Source organism: Sceloporus occidentalis, unplaced genomic scaffold (assembly GCF_023333645.1).
Source record: "Sceloporus occidentalis isolate IW3139 unplaced genomic scaffold, rSceOcc1.0.p SCAF_90, whole genome shotgun sequence".
Taxonomy (NCBI): Eukaryota; Metazoa; Chordata; class Lepidosauria; order Squamata; family Phrynosomatidae; genus Sceloporus; species Sceloporus occidentalis.
The window spans coordinates 2,710,062-2,725,890 of NW_028317070.1; the positions used below are offsets into that span (position 1 = coordinate 2,710,062).

The window sequence follows — 15,829 nt, forward strand, 5'->3', positions numbered from 1 at the left end:
TAGCTGGGGGCAATACACAAGGGTGTGGGGGCATTAGGGTGACCACATCGGCCATGTTTTCCAGGACACACATAACTTTTACATATTGCTGACCAGCCCAGATAAAATGCTGTGGCAGAGCCTGTCTTGGTCTGTGTGTTCAGGTGTTGGTGTGGCAGAGCCTGTCCTGGTGTGTGCGTTTGGAAGTTGGTGTGGCAGAGCCTGTCCTGGGGTTTGTGCGTTTGGGTGTCGGTGTGGCAGAGCCTGTCTTGGTGTGTGTGTGTTTGGGTGTCGGTGTGGCAGAGCCTGTCCTGGTGTGTGTTTTCGGTCATCTTTTTCCTGGCACTTCACTTACTGTAGAAATAAATTGATCTATTTCATTTTTACTTATCCAGAGATAAAATGCAATCCTGAATTTGTAATCACTCCAAAACTTTCTAGGCCCAGAAATCAGTGAGAGGAAAAGTAAAGGTTTTGTGTTATTTACCCTTTCAATTAGGGCTGAAACAACTAATCGAAAAAATCGATAATAATCGCTAATGAAAATCGTTGTCAACGATTTTCATTATCGATTAATCGAGTCGATTTTTATCGATTATAAAAAGAGTTTTTTTCAGAGCAAATGCTCTGAAAAACTCCTCTCCTTTATATAATCCGACCTCAAACAGAGATCGGATTATAACACTAGAATCCAGATCCCCCGCAACGCTGCAGGGAACCTGGATTCCCCTCACTGTCGGCCGGTCTCTCACTTCCGTCTCTCTCCCCCGTCTGTCTCCCCCCCCCCCGTACACCCCTCTGACTCCTCCCCCCTCCCATACATCACTTTGCCTCTCTCCCGTCTCTGTTACTGACAAGCACTTTCACTGCAGCTTCATAGAAGCCTCAGCGTAAGTGAAGGGCAGTAACGGAGGCTGTCTTTGCGCATCGCGCAGACCCCCACCGGCTGACAGAGAATCATCCTTTCTGTCAGCCGGTGGGGGTCTGCATCGCACAGACAGCCTCCGTTACTGCCCTTCACTTATGCTGAGGCTTCTATGAAGCTGCAGTGAAAGTGCCTGTCAGCAACGGACCCGGGTAGAGAGGCAGACCGGTGTATGGGAGGGGGGGAGGAGTCAGAGGGGTTTGTGGGAGCCACCCTCCCATACACCACTCTGGCTCCTCCCCCTCCCATACGCCACTCTGCCTCTCTACCCGGCTCCCTGGTGTCTTGTGAACCTCCGTTGCTGACAGGAGGCAGAGTGGAGTATGGGAGGTGGGAGGAGGCAGAGTGGAGTATGGGAGGGGGGAGGAGGCAAAGTGGTGTATGGGAGGGGGGAGGAGGCAAAGTGGTGTATGGGAGGGGGAGGAGGCAAAGTGATGTATGTGAGGGGGAGTAGGCAAAGTGATGTATGGGAGGGGGAGTAGGCAAAGTGATGTATGGGAGGGGGAGGAGCCAAAGTGGAGTATGTGAGGGGGAGGAGCCCGAGTGGAGTATGTGAGGGGGAGGAGCCAGAGTGGTGTATGTGAGGGGGAGGAGCCAGTGTGGTGTCTAGGAGGGGGAGGAGCCAGTGGTGTCTGGGAGGGGGAGGAGCCAGTGGTGTATGGGAGGGGGAGGAGCCAGAGTGGTGTATGGGTGAGTATTATGAATTTCAGGGCATATAGGGGGTATAAGGCATATCGATATTAGGCATATCAGGGGGGCATAAAACATATCTGGGGGTAAAAGGTATATCAGGGGGCTCAGTTGCATATCACTGGCATATAAGGAGTATAAGGCATATCAGGGGCACAGTGGCATATCAGGGGGCACAGTGGAATCTGGCATATAAGAGGTATAAGGCATATATGGGGGAAGAGTGGCAAGCTGGGGGTCAGATGTGCATAACCGGGGGCAGTTTGGTAAATAAAAGAAAATTTAAACAAGGCTTTTTTTCTCATAGTTTTTATTAAATATGAAAAATAGTTAACATATGAATTAATATTTAATAATAACTTTGTATTAAGACCTAGTTTGAGAAACACTGTGTTTGGGTTCTTGTAGCTCTTATTATTATGTCAGTAAAATAAGAAGGTAAATAGAGAGAGGCCATTGCAATAAAGAGATGAAAGTGTAAATTTGTACGTTTTTTATTACATTATTTTAAATTGAAAAAAAATTGCGTTTTTTTTATCCGATTAATCGAAAAAAATAATCGGCCAACTAATCGATTATTAAAATAATCGTTAGTTGCAGCCCTACTTTCAATCTGCATATTTTATTAAAACTAAATTTTTATTTTTTTTTACAGACAACCAGTATTGTTGTTTATTAATAACCCCCTTTGTTTTTCAAAAATATTTCTGACAACATTTTGTAATTATTTAAAAATGTATAGTGATGGAGCCAAGCAGTGAAATACTGTACTGTAGTGTTCTGATGCGTTTTTGATATCACTTGCCCTGGCTTTGAGTAACTTTTCAGTTTGATATAGTTTCTAGTCCATGTTCATATCTTCCATTGGGCCAACACAGAAAAAGATCTAAAGTTATACAAGCTTTCAGGTCCTCATAGACCTCTTCTTCAAATGGAATTCCAGATGAAGATGAGAAGTCTGAGGACGTGAAAGCTAATGTAACTTTTTATTTTTCTATAATGTCCCAATAGAAGTTGTCAGTTTTAACAAAAAAAAATGATTTTGGGCTAACACAGCAATGTTATTTTTTTTTTTCTTATACTGAAATTTCTATTAACTGTGGCATTATTTGTAAGCCTCTCAAATCTGATATTCACAGATTTGCAGAGGAAAAAAGCACAGTGCAGCTAAGGCTCAACAAAGACACTTCAGCTAGCTGATAGGCACCACGACAAATAGCAATCCAAGCAGCAGACGTGAATTTGAAAGATGTTTGGCTGTCTGGTCCTTTTTTGGGTGGGGGGGGTTGCTTTGGATGTAAGAAAAGGTCTGTAGCCTCCTCTCCCCCTTTTGTGTACACAGAGCATTAATGGATTTGCTTTGCCTGCGTTGCCTCATTAGTGCAAACTGGCAGAACCAGAGAGTTCTTTTCAGTGTATGCAAATAAGGAAGAGTCACCTAACTGAGAGTTAATATTGCCAGATTCTAGCCGTATTCCAAATGTCTTGTTTGTGTTTGGAACATAACACCCTGTTCTTTTTTTATTTAGATATATAGATATATGGGCAAAAAGCTAAGTGGCAGCTGTTAGACGTTGGCTTTGAGTGTTATTAATGTCACTTCTTTTCAATGTAGCACAAGTGAAGCTGATGTGGAAGCCGTCATGGATAAGTTGTTTGATGAGCTGGCTCAGAAACAAAATGATGGTACGTAAGTTAATTTCTCTTGAAAGAGAATACTTTTAAAACACAATGCCCAATCTCCACTGACCAATTAATAAGTTCCATTTCTGTATATGGGTTGATGCCACGCTCAAGAGGCAGTCATTGTATCAGCATTTTGTCTAATTTATGTGTTGAATCATGTACTATTATTCATCAAGCTATGCATTTCCTAGCTGCAAGGGATGAATTTTAGGGTAATTATCTAGACAAGACTGAAGCTTTTGTTCCTGTTCCCATAGTAACAAGACCAAGGATTCTGAAAGTGCAGGGCAGGGAACTGAAGCTGAGTAAAGCCTGTGGATCCATTGCTGACTGTACGTTCGATGAACTCTGTGACCGTGTAAGTGCCCCATCAACTATTAACACTAGTCTGTTTGTCAAAGAGTTTGTCTTTATCCGAGGTAAATAGTATTCTTCCTAAACAATGAACAACATCATATTCCGAAGTTATGCCACCTTTTAAGTTTTGCATTTATATTTCAGATTTAAGTACTAAATAAATAATAATTAAATATAGACAAATAAAAGGAAGACGAAAAATACATTGTACAACGCCCCTAAGAGGAGGGAGACCTTAATTCTTATTTGTAGGGAGTGCATATCTACTCATTGTGCATATAAAGCACAGATTGACGCAACATGACTTGTTTTTTATAGATCAAGGAAATGTACCCACCTTTTACTTTCGTACCTAATGTCTACAAATAAAACATGGTATTGCCTACATTGGCATTGAATAGAAGAATTTCCTTGGTTTTAGAGACTGATGCATATTTTTTCTTACCCAGAGTAAATATTTTATTGTTTTCTCACATTAAGAAAAAGTCCTGACATTAAAGTTGCTGTTCCACTTAGACAAAACATTTCACACTCTCGCTAATAAACCTTAGCAGATTTGTATTTTTTTCTGTTTTCTAAAATTTTCTAAGAAACAAATTTAAGAAAGTTTTTTCAGTATTCATGGCTACAATGTATGGATGGCTTGTTTTTGTGTCAAGTACTCCCAGCTAAAAATATGAAAAAGGCAAATTTTATTATCTTGGGGGTTTGGGGATGCAGTGGTATTAGGTATGATACAGAGAGAAAAAAAAGTCATATCTTCAAACTCTGAAAAACAGATCAAGGTGAGCCAATGTTGGTTATTAAAATGAACTTTAATACTATTTTTATATAATTTTGTTTCTAGAATTAAAAAGGAGACAAAAATATGGAGATGTTCTTACATGGCTTGTCTGATGTTCACTGTGTAGTTTTTAGGATTTGTAGATTTGCTGTTTAATATAACCACTGTGAAAGATCATTAAGTCAGCATGTCACACAAGGATATACTAGTAAACCGTTGCAATGTGGTTGGACATCTTGTGGTTTTAATGAGCCTTAAATACCAATATTTGGATGAGGTGAAAAAAGTGATGCTGACTGAATGGTTGGTTATGCACCAGTCACCATATAGATATATAATACATGATGTGCTAGTTGCACAAGGGTAAAGGAATCCACTTTATTTGGTAGAATCAGAAATTAACTGGGGGGGATTATTCTATTATCTTTTCTTCTACACATTTCTATATGGGCTGGCACTAGGTTCCAATGCAGTCTTCACATGGGAAATGAAAGAAAATGTGCATCAATGCCCTAGTCGTACCTTTGGTGGCTTTCAGAACGGAACAGAACTGAGAAGTCAGGAAAAAATAAACACACCCAATGTGGTTCACGATATGTACTTAGTTTTTGATTCTTTTGCCACTGGACCGCCGTGTGGGAATTATTCCTACTTTGAACCCCAGATATCTAGAATAACAATATAAATATGACAGTGTTTATTATTGTCATAATCCAGGAGATTTTAGGTTACAGATCGAGGGGTTATTGTACATGATGTTCTCAATAATCATTCAACCCATTTCGACTAAGTGTGTGTGACACATAAAATACTTATTCAGTACCATGTTAATGGCCAGAGACATACATATGATTACAGTATCTTCTAAGCATATTTCTTTAATGAACCACATGATGTACTCTCTTCTGTAGCGGCAGCTCATTATTGCAATTAAAAGAACATTGGTCTTAAGAAGGCCTATTGTAACAGTGATACAAGTGCCAGGCTACCTCTCATCATGCCTGGAACAATGTTATTAACAAAGGCCAGATTCCTATGGCTTAGTGTAGGCTACAGGGTGCTTACAGAGGAAAAATTACTCCTTGTACAGTGTGTACCATATAGAACAATGGATTTCTCTAAGGTATCTTGTGCAGCCGCTATCGGATGTAGTTTGATAAAGGAATGCACAAAGCCCTAATTGCTGGAACATTATTAAGTAAACCAGATTCATTAAACTTAATGCACAAATGAGACCATGTGGCATCCAATTGTCTGTAGTGGCTGAAAACGGCCAAATCAACATCTGATGAAACACAAATATATCCTTTTGGGTAGGTTGACTAATCTGGACATGTTTATGTACAGTAACAACAAAGTAGATATCCCCCACTGTTAAGGTAAGTGAGCAGTGCTGGATTTATATTACATTAGCTTCTAGACATAGGATCACTGGCATCCAGGTGCACAGCGATATGGCCCAATAAAAATAAATGGTGCCACTGTACTGTTTCATTGCTTGGCTACAGATCCATAGTTCTTCTTCCCCTTGGTTAAAGTACTGGGCTTTACATCCTTCCAACTTAAACATCCAAAACAGATGTAACATTTATTGATACATAGGGCCGGTTCTGTAACTCAGTATACTAATATCCTGAAAATGTGCTTCTATATGGTGCATATCACTTATACTTGTGTGTTTTTATTGAATTAAAAATGTAGGGCCCCTTAATCACTTGCTAACATTGGTCATACCTATACCTGGGAACTCACTATGTTTAACCCATTCATGCCCTACTTCCCTAGGGCTCCAGGTCAGTTTCTTCTTTCTCTTTGCAGAGAAACTTTGCCCACACCAATTACAGTTCCTCTCCTCACCCGCTAACGATTTGTGGCTAGCCCTATACTTTCACAGAGCCTTTCTTTCAAAGGAGGAAGCGCTCCAAGTAATAGCCCTGAGAAGTTGTGTTTCCACACTTGTTTATACCTACGTGTTGGGTGTTGATGTACCATGTAGGTAATTAAAATTCTTATTTTTGCCTCTTTTGTTTATGCATCTGTTGTTTTTGTGTTGTATATTGTAAAGTATCAATTTTGTTTTAATTTCATAACAAAAACCTTATATGATACACAATTTGCATCTTTAGGTATTTATGAAAAAGCTAAACTCAACTAGGAACAGGGTACTTCTGGGGCTTGTCTTGCAAATTATACGCTGTCCCTTTGAATATCATTTACAGCACAAACAAAATGCTCCAAATTATAGTTTCCCCGAATGAATAGATGCTTTAAAGCCCAAGAAAATCCTTTCTAATGCTAAAAATATATATATCTTAAATAGTGAAAGGACTATTTTTGTTATTCTTCCTTAAACACATGTTTAGGAAGTATAGCATACTTATGTAAAATGTTGGTTGCTTTGTGAATAAAACTCTGTGAGCTCAATTTCATGACTCACAAAGTCGACTTTTTCGTATAATGGATATCACACATTAAAATCATATACAAGTAAGCAATTTAACTACCAGGGCACAAATCCCCAAAAAACATCACTCTGAAACGCACATACACTGTGTGTGATAAGTGGAAAACTTCTTATTGATGGTGCAGGTTGTTGCCACAGATGAAGCTCATTACAGCCAGTCATATATTTTTGAATTTGCTTCCCAATATTTATCACATAAATGTTATTTTTGGAGAACAAAACTACCGTATTTGCTCGATTATAAGACGAGGTTTTTTTCAGAGCAAATGCTCTGAAAAATACCCCTCGTCTTCTAATCGGGGTCGTCTTCTAATCAGACCTCAAATAGAGTCTGATTAGGAGACTAAGATCCAGATCCCCCGCACCGCTGCAGGGGACCTGGATCCTCCTGTCTCACCCCCCCCCCCATCATACACACTTACCGGTGCTTCCTGCTGTATTGCCGGGGCAGCGGGTTGACGTCTACGCGATCCGCGTAGACAACGTCCGCTGCAGCCGGAAGGAGGTGTGGCTAGCAGCGGGGGTTGTCTGCGTCCGTCGCGTAGACCTTCCCCGACTGTCAGAGATCTCTGATCTCTGACAGCCGGGGAAAGTATACGCGACGGACGCATACAAACCCCCGCTGCCAACTCCACCTCCTTCCGGCTGCAGCAGAAGGCGACGTCAACCCGCTGCCCCGGCTGGAAGCACCGGTAAGAGAGGGCTGAGAGGGGAGAGAGGAGAGAGGAGAGGGGAGGGGAGGGGGGGGAGAGAGTGTGTGTGTGTGTGTGTTAGTTAAATGGGGGCATAGGGCATTTCTGGAGTGGCGTTAAGGGGGCATTTAATAGAGCACTCTGCCTCCTGAAATGCCTTATACCTCCCTATATGCCACTCTGCCCCATAATATGCCTTTTAACCCCCTAAATGCCAGAGTGGCATATAGGGGTATAAGGCATTTCTGGAGGCAGAGTGCTCTATACAATGCCTTTTAACTCCCTTAATGCCACTCTGCCTCCTGAAATGCCTTATACCTCCCTATATGCCACTCTGCCCCATAATATGCATTTTAACCCCCTAAATGCCAGAATGGGATATAGGGGTATAAGGCATTTCTGGAGGCAGAGTGGCATATAGGGGGTCAAAAGGCATACCATGGGGCACAGTGGCATATAGAGGGTTAAAAGGCATATCATGGGCCACAGTGCCATATTGGTGTGGCAAGCCTGGGGGCAGATGTGCGTAACTGGGGGACAGGCTGGAAAATACAAGAAATAAAAACAAAAAAAATATTTTTCTCAATCATAGCTTTTATTAAAAAAAATAGTTTACATGAATTAACATTTACTGGTAAAACTTTTTTCCTTTAGGGTCGTCTTATATTCAGGCTTTTTCTTTTTTCCTAAGTTAATATTCAGATTTTGGGGGGTCGTCTTATAATCAGGGTCGTCTTATAATCGAGCAAATACGGTATATCTGTTTCCCCCTGGGTTTAATTATATTTTTGTTTTGCTTTTGTGGCAAACATAGTGATACTTAGTAACTGATATTGTTTTGTTCTCCAAAAATAACATTTATCAAGTTGATAAAGACCTCATCGTGAGGTCGAAACGTTGTTGTTCTTCTCCTTCAAATAAACCTGCCTGAGTGGAACCCTTGAGTGCCTGGAGCCTTTTTCTATTTTGATTTACTGGGTAGTTGGCCCTTCCTGGCACAGCTAAGCACCTGAGTTCCTGTGGTGTGTGCAGATTCCTGATTCTGGTGATTATGTAATTTTTCATCATTAACCAATTGAAGCATAAATATTAACATTTTGTATTCTAGCCTCTGGGTGCCAGTGACTATTTGGAAATGTGCAAGGCTTTTGACACTGTTGTTATCCGACGTATTCCACGTTTGGACATGACAAAGAGATCACAGGGTCGAAGGTTTATAACCCTTATTGATGCCTTCTATGATCATAAGGTATGTTGATCAAATTGTTAGTCTTGTTCTAAAGTTTATAGGCTTCTTTTTGTTTTAATTTAATAAAAAGTAATTGTAGCAACTGATGATTTCCTAGCTATGTTATCTGAAAATTACCTAACATTTTGGTAATAGATAATTACTGTCACTTCGTATTTTGGGTTATGTTCATAGGGATTACCATGTTAGTCTAATTGTATAAATACAAAAAAAATGGACTAACATGTTTTTAAGATGAGCTCTTGAGAGTATCAAGGGTATCATAACGGGAGGTGGACACCTCGAAAATTTAAACTACTATACCCAATTCTTGTTTTTCCAGCCTATAATCTCAGACGAGGAAAGTTATCTAAGCATTTTACACATTTCATTAAAAATTCACACATCAGAAGCCTAGTTGCCAAACGTAAGCTATAACCTAATTTTTATTTAAAAATGTTACCATACTTGTTGCATTTCAGCCTTCGTTTATCCGTAATGTAAATTTCCTTTTATGGCTCTTGCTACAAGAATAGTTTCTCCAACCCCAGGGATACCTAATTGGTGAACAAGTTACTGTGTTCAAGTACATCTAAGATCAACATAAGGACCTCTCCTGGGAATTTTCCATCCCTGAGATTGATCTAACAACTAAAGGCTACCATAGTGATTTCAAGGGTTGTGTACAATGAGGGTAGCAATGTTAGGCAACCATTTGAACTGCTGCTGGCTCATACAAATGGTTTTTAAAATTGTTTTGAATCACTTTTTTTAAATTTAGTATAACCAAACACGTGATGATCTCCCCAATTATACATGTCTACGAGGTAGGTTATCAAAGAGGATACTTTCTTATAAGTATCATAAGGACAAAGAGAAGCTGTAGTTTGATTTTGTTTCAACTTATTGTAAGGGTTTACAAAGTAAAAAACTGATATTATTACATATTGCCCAAGATCCCACTACTGTTATAATAACCTTTCAGTAGACTGACATACAGAGTTTAAGATGGAGCATCACACCCACTTTCAAGACCTCAGAGATCACTTTTCTCATGTTGGAAGAATAACATCTTTAAGAAATTTGTGACATTTTGAATGTTTAAGTGACTCTACATGTTATGTAAGTTTGCTTTTGGCTATCTTCTGTGCAGTGGTATACCATGCAACAGGGCTGGCCCCAGGTTGTGTGACCTCTCCAAAGACAGACTATACTGCCTGTCACTAAAGGAACAGGGCCCGTTGAGGAGATCAAAATAAAGGGAATGTAAGGTCTGTATGTATGTATCGCTTCTCCCTTGTAATGTGGGCTGGCTACTGATGCTGAGCGCTGGCATATAATGTCATATCCCGCCGCTCAGCACTGAAGCTGTGCTCACCACCCTTATGCAATGTCTCGATGAGTATATAGTGATGAGTTATGCTGTACCACCATCGGTGTGTAGGGGGTGCCAAATAAAGGATCTGCAGGGTTTAATCACTGAAGTATTATTTTGCATGTGAATTGGTGTATTAAAAATTTCACGGGTCTACTGCAGTGAGTTTCTCCTGTAAAAGGGTCAGACTGGCCCTGCATTATTTAAAGTTAATGTCTTTATCTGTGTATTGTACGCAACCAGGTAGAGAACTGTTATTTGTTCGCATTCTAAAATCCTTTCGACTTGGAATTTGGAATGGCTATTGCTGGCAACAGTTCAGCCAAACTAGAGCTTTTGGCACCTGCGGTAGGGTTCATCTACAGCAGGTGCGTCTACTTTTTAAGCTGCAGAAAGGGGGTTCAGGGGCATTGTTGCTGGGCGACTCCCTATTTGCAGTGTCTGGGGCAGCAGCTCCTCTTGCCCCATGGAAGTTATCAACCTGGCCTAGAATAAAAAAATAAACAAATACAGAATGAAAAACAAAAAAATAAACTTACCTGAGCTACCCTCCTCTGTGGTCTTATGATTCTTGTTACTGAGTAGGTCCAAACCTGTAGCATTTGCAGACCCGAAATTTAAAGGGACCACTTAACGATCATGTGCATATGATGCCCGGAATGTCCCTTTAAAGAATGAAAAAAATGTGAAATACCTTTTTAATCACTACAAAGAACATTAGTTACTGTGCCTGTAATGATGTTTTCCAACTATCATGATGCTATCTTCTTTTACCTTAAACTGCTGTTTTCTTTATCCTTCTTACTGACATTGTTATAAGGGTATCGTTACAAGGGTATTTTTTAAAAAAACTATATATTTTTAGCAAATTTTATGCTGTGACTTGGACATTGATTTGTCATTTGACCTTGTCCTTGAATTTAGAACAAGGCCTATTTTTAGCATTCTGAATAATACATCTGTTGATAATCTTAAAAATGATTGGAAACCTTCTTTTAATCAAATGAGGGACTTGAAGCAGGCATGAACCAATGTACATATACAACTGTTAAGGAAAATGGACGTATCCTGACAGAATTATGCAGTTCCTTTTGCATTTCAATTGTCTGAAACTAAAAATATAATAAGATCGGAAATTACTTTGACTAGGTTTTCATGTGAATTAATGACTGTCCCATTTGAATATGAATCAGTGATTTATACCGGTTTGAACAAAGAAATTAATATGGTTGCAGCCCAGTTACAAATTGCGCGGAAAAAAGGGTATATAAAACGCACCTAATATACAGTTGGGAGCTATATTGCCAATTCCTGGTGATGTTTAATCTTGTGAATAAATTCGTTAGTACCCACATAAATAAAATAACATGGTGTTCTGGTGTAAATAAAATATATATTTATATTCTGAAAAAGGAAGGACAATCGTGTTATTTGGAGCAGTAAAATCTGCTCACGTTAGTATATATATATACTTCATACTCGGCCAAACTATGCTATGGTAACTCTCTATACCACCTGAAGTTACCCACTATTTAAGAGAGAAGCCAAAGTAAAAAAAAGTAAAAAAAAACACTACAAGAAATATATTTTATACAAAAATAACATCAGAACTCTTACTTTTATACAAAAATAACATGTCTTACATTAAAGAGAATTGCCCAATTCTTCCATATGTTGTTCTAGAGCAGGGTTTGACAAACCTCAGGAGCCAGGTCACCATGGCGACCAGAAATCTCTTCTTGATGCCTAAGGTTTTGGGGAGCACTAGACTGTCAAATGCACTAAGTTTTCTTTGCCAAGCACAATGTCTACGTTCCTCAACATTGCCCGTTACTTTGTGCATCTTCAAAAGAGCTTGGACAGAACAACTGGAACCCCTTGTCTGCCTGGGAGAGACCTTGCTGAAGCAGTATAACTACTTTGTGTTTGGTTGTGCTCGGTCTTGCCATGGTAAATTACTTTTGACATTAAGATCACCTTGTTAGCGAGCTTGGCTTTTCATCAGCCAGTTTTATTCCTCCTACACAGCTGTTTATGGTTCTGTTAATGATTGTGTTTCAGCCTACATATTCAATTGATTATCATCAGCACCTCTTTGGTATAATTGTTTGATCGTACACTCAACTATATCCCTACAAAATCCATTACTTTGTGCACTTTGCATTTTGTTAAATTATAAAAACGAAACTATTAACGTCTGTTTTTGAAAACATTCTTATATTTTACACTATATTGAGTAATATATACTATATGGACAGAAGTATTGGGACGCCTGACCATTACTCCAACAGGTACTATGATAACATCACATTCTAAATACATTATAGACATTAAGATGTAGTTGCCCCCCCCCCCCCCCCCCGTTGACATTATAACAGCTTCCACTCTACTAGGAAGGCTTTCCACAAGGTTTTGGAGTGTTTGGAATGGGATGTCCAACAAGATCAAGTTCTGATTATTATTATGATTGTGTATTTCTGATGATGATCTCCGAGTTCCAGTTAACACAGGACTTTCAATTCACAAATTTGTTGTTTCTGACAAATTACACACACACATGGAAATATTGTAAATTCTGCAATAGTTGTGTTACTCATAAGAATCTGGTATAAGAGAAACTCTTAATGTGCTATAGTTTTCTTTATGGACAGTAAACTGACTGGGACTAAAGGAGACTTCATTAATTTTGTATAAAATAACATTATCTACAGTATTACTAATATCTAGAAACATCTGCAGAGCAGGGAAACACAATTACATTTTCTTTTATAGCGAGGTTTCCAGCAGATGCTCCACAGGGATATGGGTTGTGTGTGAAATGACATTAGAGATTATGTAGCAATTAATTCCCTCAACTTTTTCTATTTACCAAAATGTGCCCCAGCAAATTGTTGTTCTATGTGGCAATACACTAATAGCGAAAATAAGATCAATGAGTCATGTTTTTATATTCATTTCATATTTGTGTGGTATAATGTCCATGAATATATAACTGATCACTTTTACCTGAAAAGGCTCAGTGAAGGTCAAGAGTGTGTAACTCTTTTATTGTGTGCATTTTGTGCCCACAGCTTCCTCCATCGGTCTGTAAGGTGAGGCTCAATCTGCCCTGGGTCCATTCTTACTTTAAGGGCCCCTGGCAGTTGTCTCATGGGCCCCCTGATGTTGTACAGCCCTGCAGGGGTGAGAAGGAGTGCCCGCTGCAGACTTATAATGATCCCCTGATCTTAAATCTACATTTTTTTATATATATACATTCTTTGCTTTTTTTTTTTCTCCTGTAACACTCAGTGTGGATTTACCCCAGGCACAAAGGCCACTGACACCCATTCATGTTTACAAATATTAAAGGAATCAAAATACTTTTGTATGAGTGACAGGTAAAAAGTCACAGGAACTGTGAGATTGATCAAAATATGTGTTTGTTTCTTTTTAATAAAGGTTTGGGCATATGACAATAGTAGCATAGGAATATTTCAAATGTTCATATCTGAGAATTTCCCGGAGTTCTTTCTCTATTGGGGGAGTAGCTTCATGAGGGGGCAGGGTTAGCTACCCTAAGAGTAGAAATAAAGCTGGCATGGTGAAATGCCCCCTCCCCGGAGAAAGAGGAAAGCGATCCAGATAATCTGAAACCCAGAGAGTTTCCAGATATTCTAATGTTGCATTTAGTTACAAAAGTGTTATTCAGCACGGAGTATCTGAAACACCACCTTACGTTACTTTAAAAATATATTTTGTTTACTAAAACATATAAATATGTTTGTTTGCAGGTTCGTGTCATCTGTTCAGCTGATAGACCTCTGCAAAGTTTGTTTCTGCAGAAGCTTACTGATCATGGAGAAACAGGAAGCAGCAGGATACTAATGGATGATCTGGAGCTGAGTGAGGTATGAGATGCCTAAAAACCAATATGACTGTCATTGCTAAAATGCAGACAAAAAAAGTATTTGTGGCCAGATGAGAGTTATGTTTTATTTAACTACTGCATCTGGCCAAAGCCAGCAATGGATTTTACTAGTGTTTTTTGGCTTAGACTTAGGGCCGCAGGTTTGGGAGGTGGCAGAGCCTAGGCCATTTCACTAAGTTTTATTTGATGATTGGCCTCCCATGTCCCCTCATAGGGCTGGTTTGAGAGATCAAAAATCTCCACTAAAACTTGGCCTACTGCAGATGGTTGTCCAGCACCACCAAAGACGGAAATATAACTTCCTATCCCGAGGCTCTGCGCAAAGAAAACATGCTGGGGAGAAGGACAATTTTCACTTACACCTAAAATACCTAAAATATGAATTAATTCCCTTGTGATATTCCATCTGGATTATTGCATCTCCTTACTAACAGACAATCCCCATCTCTTGCCTTTCACCACTGCAAACCACACCTTGACCAGACTAATTTTATTCTGCCCCATTGTGCCAGTAGCTCCCCACACCCTCCAGAAAAAGCAACTGACTTTTAACTACAGATCCCTCAAGAACAATGCATATGACAGTATTTCCACCCTTATGGCTAAATACTCTCTTGAACAACCCCTTCTCTCTGTCCATGGCCAGCTTCTTTCCTCAACACAACCTGCATTACTAGGGCAAGATCAACTGGGCTCCCCGATATGCTGCTGCTCAATGAGCAAGTTGGGGAAATAAGAAATCTCTCTTTTTTTTTTACCAGCCAATTTTCTGTCCAGAGCTTTGTGCCTAGCTGGCACAGCTTCTGAATTATTTTGTACCTGGCGATGCATGTCCTTCTGAGGTGAAGCTCCTGAATTTGATGCCAAATCCTTGCACAAGCTCAGATAATTCACAAGGAAAGCAGAGACACTGGTAGGTAGGTCCCAAGGGACTAACGGGCCTGCTCTGCATCAAGCTTATCACAGTTCCCCACCAAAATATACCAGTGAATATTATCTAGCTAGCCCCACCAACAGTGACAGCTCAATATAAACATTTTTTTCAAAAACAATTTTGAAATTTGTCCAGCTCTAGCCAATGGAGTGCAAACTAATATCTTACGATTTTATTTAATCCCTTAACGACCAACGACGTGCCAGGCACCTCACGGAAAAACAGTGAGTTAATGACATTAATTAATGGCATTAAACAAGCCTAGAAAGGAATCTATGATCGCTTTATTCGCTTAAACGGTGTTACTGTAATGCCTCGAAGTCGAGGCATTCACCAACACTGAGAACTGCAGCAGGGGACCCATGTGGCCCCCCTGGGGGTGTTCATTGTCCACCATATACTGTATGGCGGTGACTGCCTGATTTAAAAGAGCTTAGTAGGGGATTAAGGATCGCCTCCTAAACTTTAATGGTGTCACTAAAAATAGCCTTTACGCTGAAATCAACTGGTCTTGTTGCAGAAGGATAGATGGATATTTACTATTAATGACTTATTTCCTTGTTTTCATGTACAGGATATATCTGGAGATCTTTCCATGTTCACCGGAGAAGAGGAAATATTTGCATTTCAACGTACATTGTCTCGACTTACAGAAATGCAGACAGAGCAATACTGGCGAGATGGAGAGAGAAGTCAGAATTAGTTTTCACTAATCGCCATGATTATGCCGCAATTCAGCAATTTGTTGAGAGATGACATTTTAAAGCTAATAATTAAGCTTACTGCATCTTTTGCATTTTACTCA

General features: G+C 39.6%; 1 protein-coding gene across 1 annotated transcript in view; it reads left to right on the top strand.

Annotated features, from left to right (window-relative positions):
* LOC149284608 (AFG1-like ATPase) overlaps nucleotides 1–15,829 on the top strand; it is a 49,914-nt gene that overhangs the window by 33,738 nt on the left and 347 nt on the right. Inside the window, exons 9-13 of the mRNA XM_089496460.1 lie at nucleotides 3,210–3,280; nucleotides 3,538–3,638; nucleotides 8,686–8,826; nucleotides 13,954–14,070; nucleotides 15,599–15,716. Of these exons, the coding sequence (XP_089352586.1) occupies nucleotides 3,210–3,280; nucleotides 3,538–3,638; nucleotides 8,686–8,826; nucleotides 13,954–14,070; nucleotides 15,599–15,716 (548 nt within the window). The remainder of the gene's footprint in view (nucleotides 1–3,209; nucleotides 3,281–3,537; nucleotides 3,639–8,685; nucleotides 8,827–13,953; nucleotides 14,071–15,598; nucleotides 15,717–15,829) is intronic.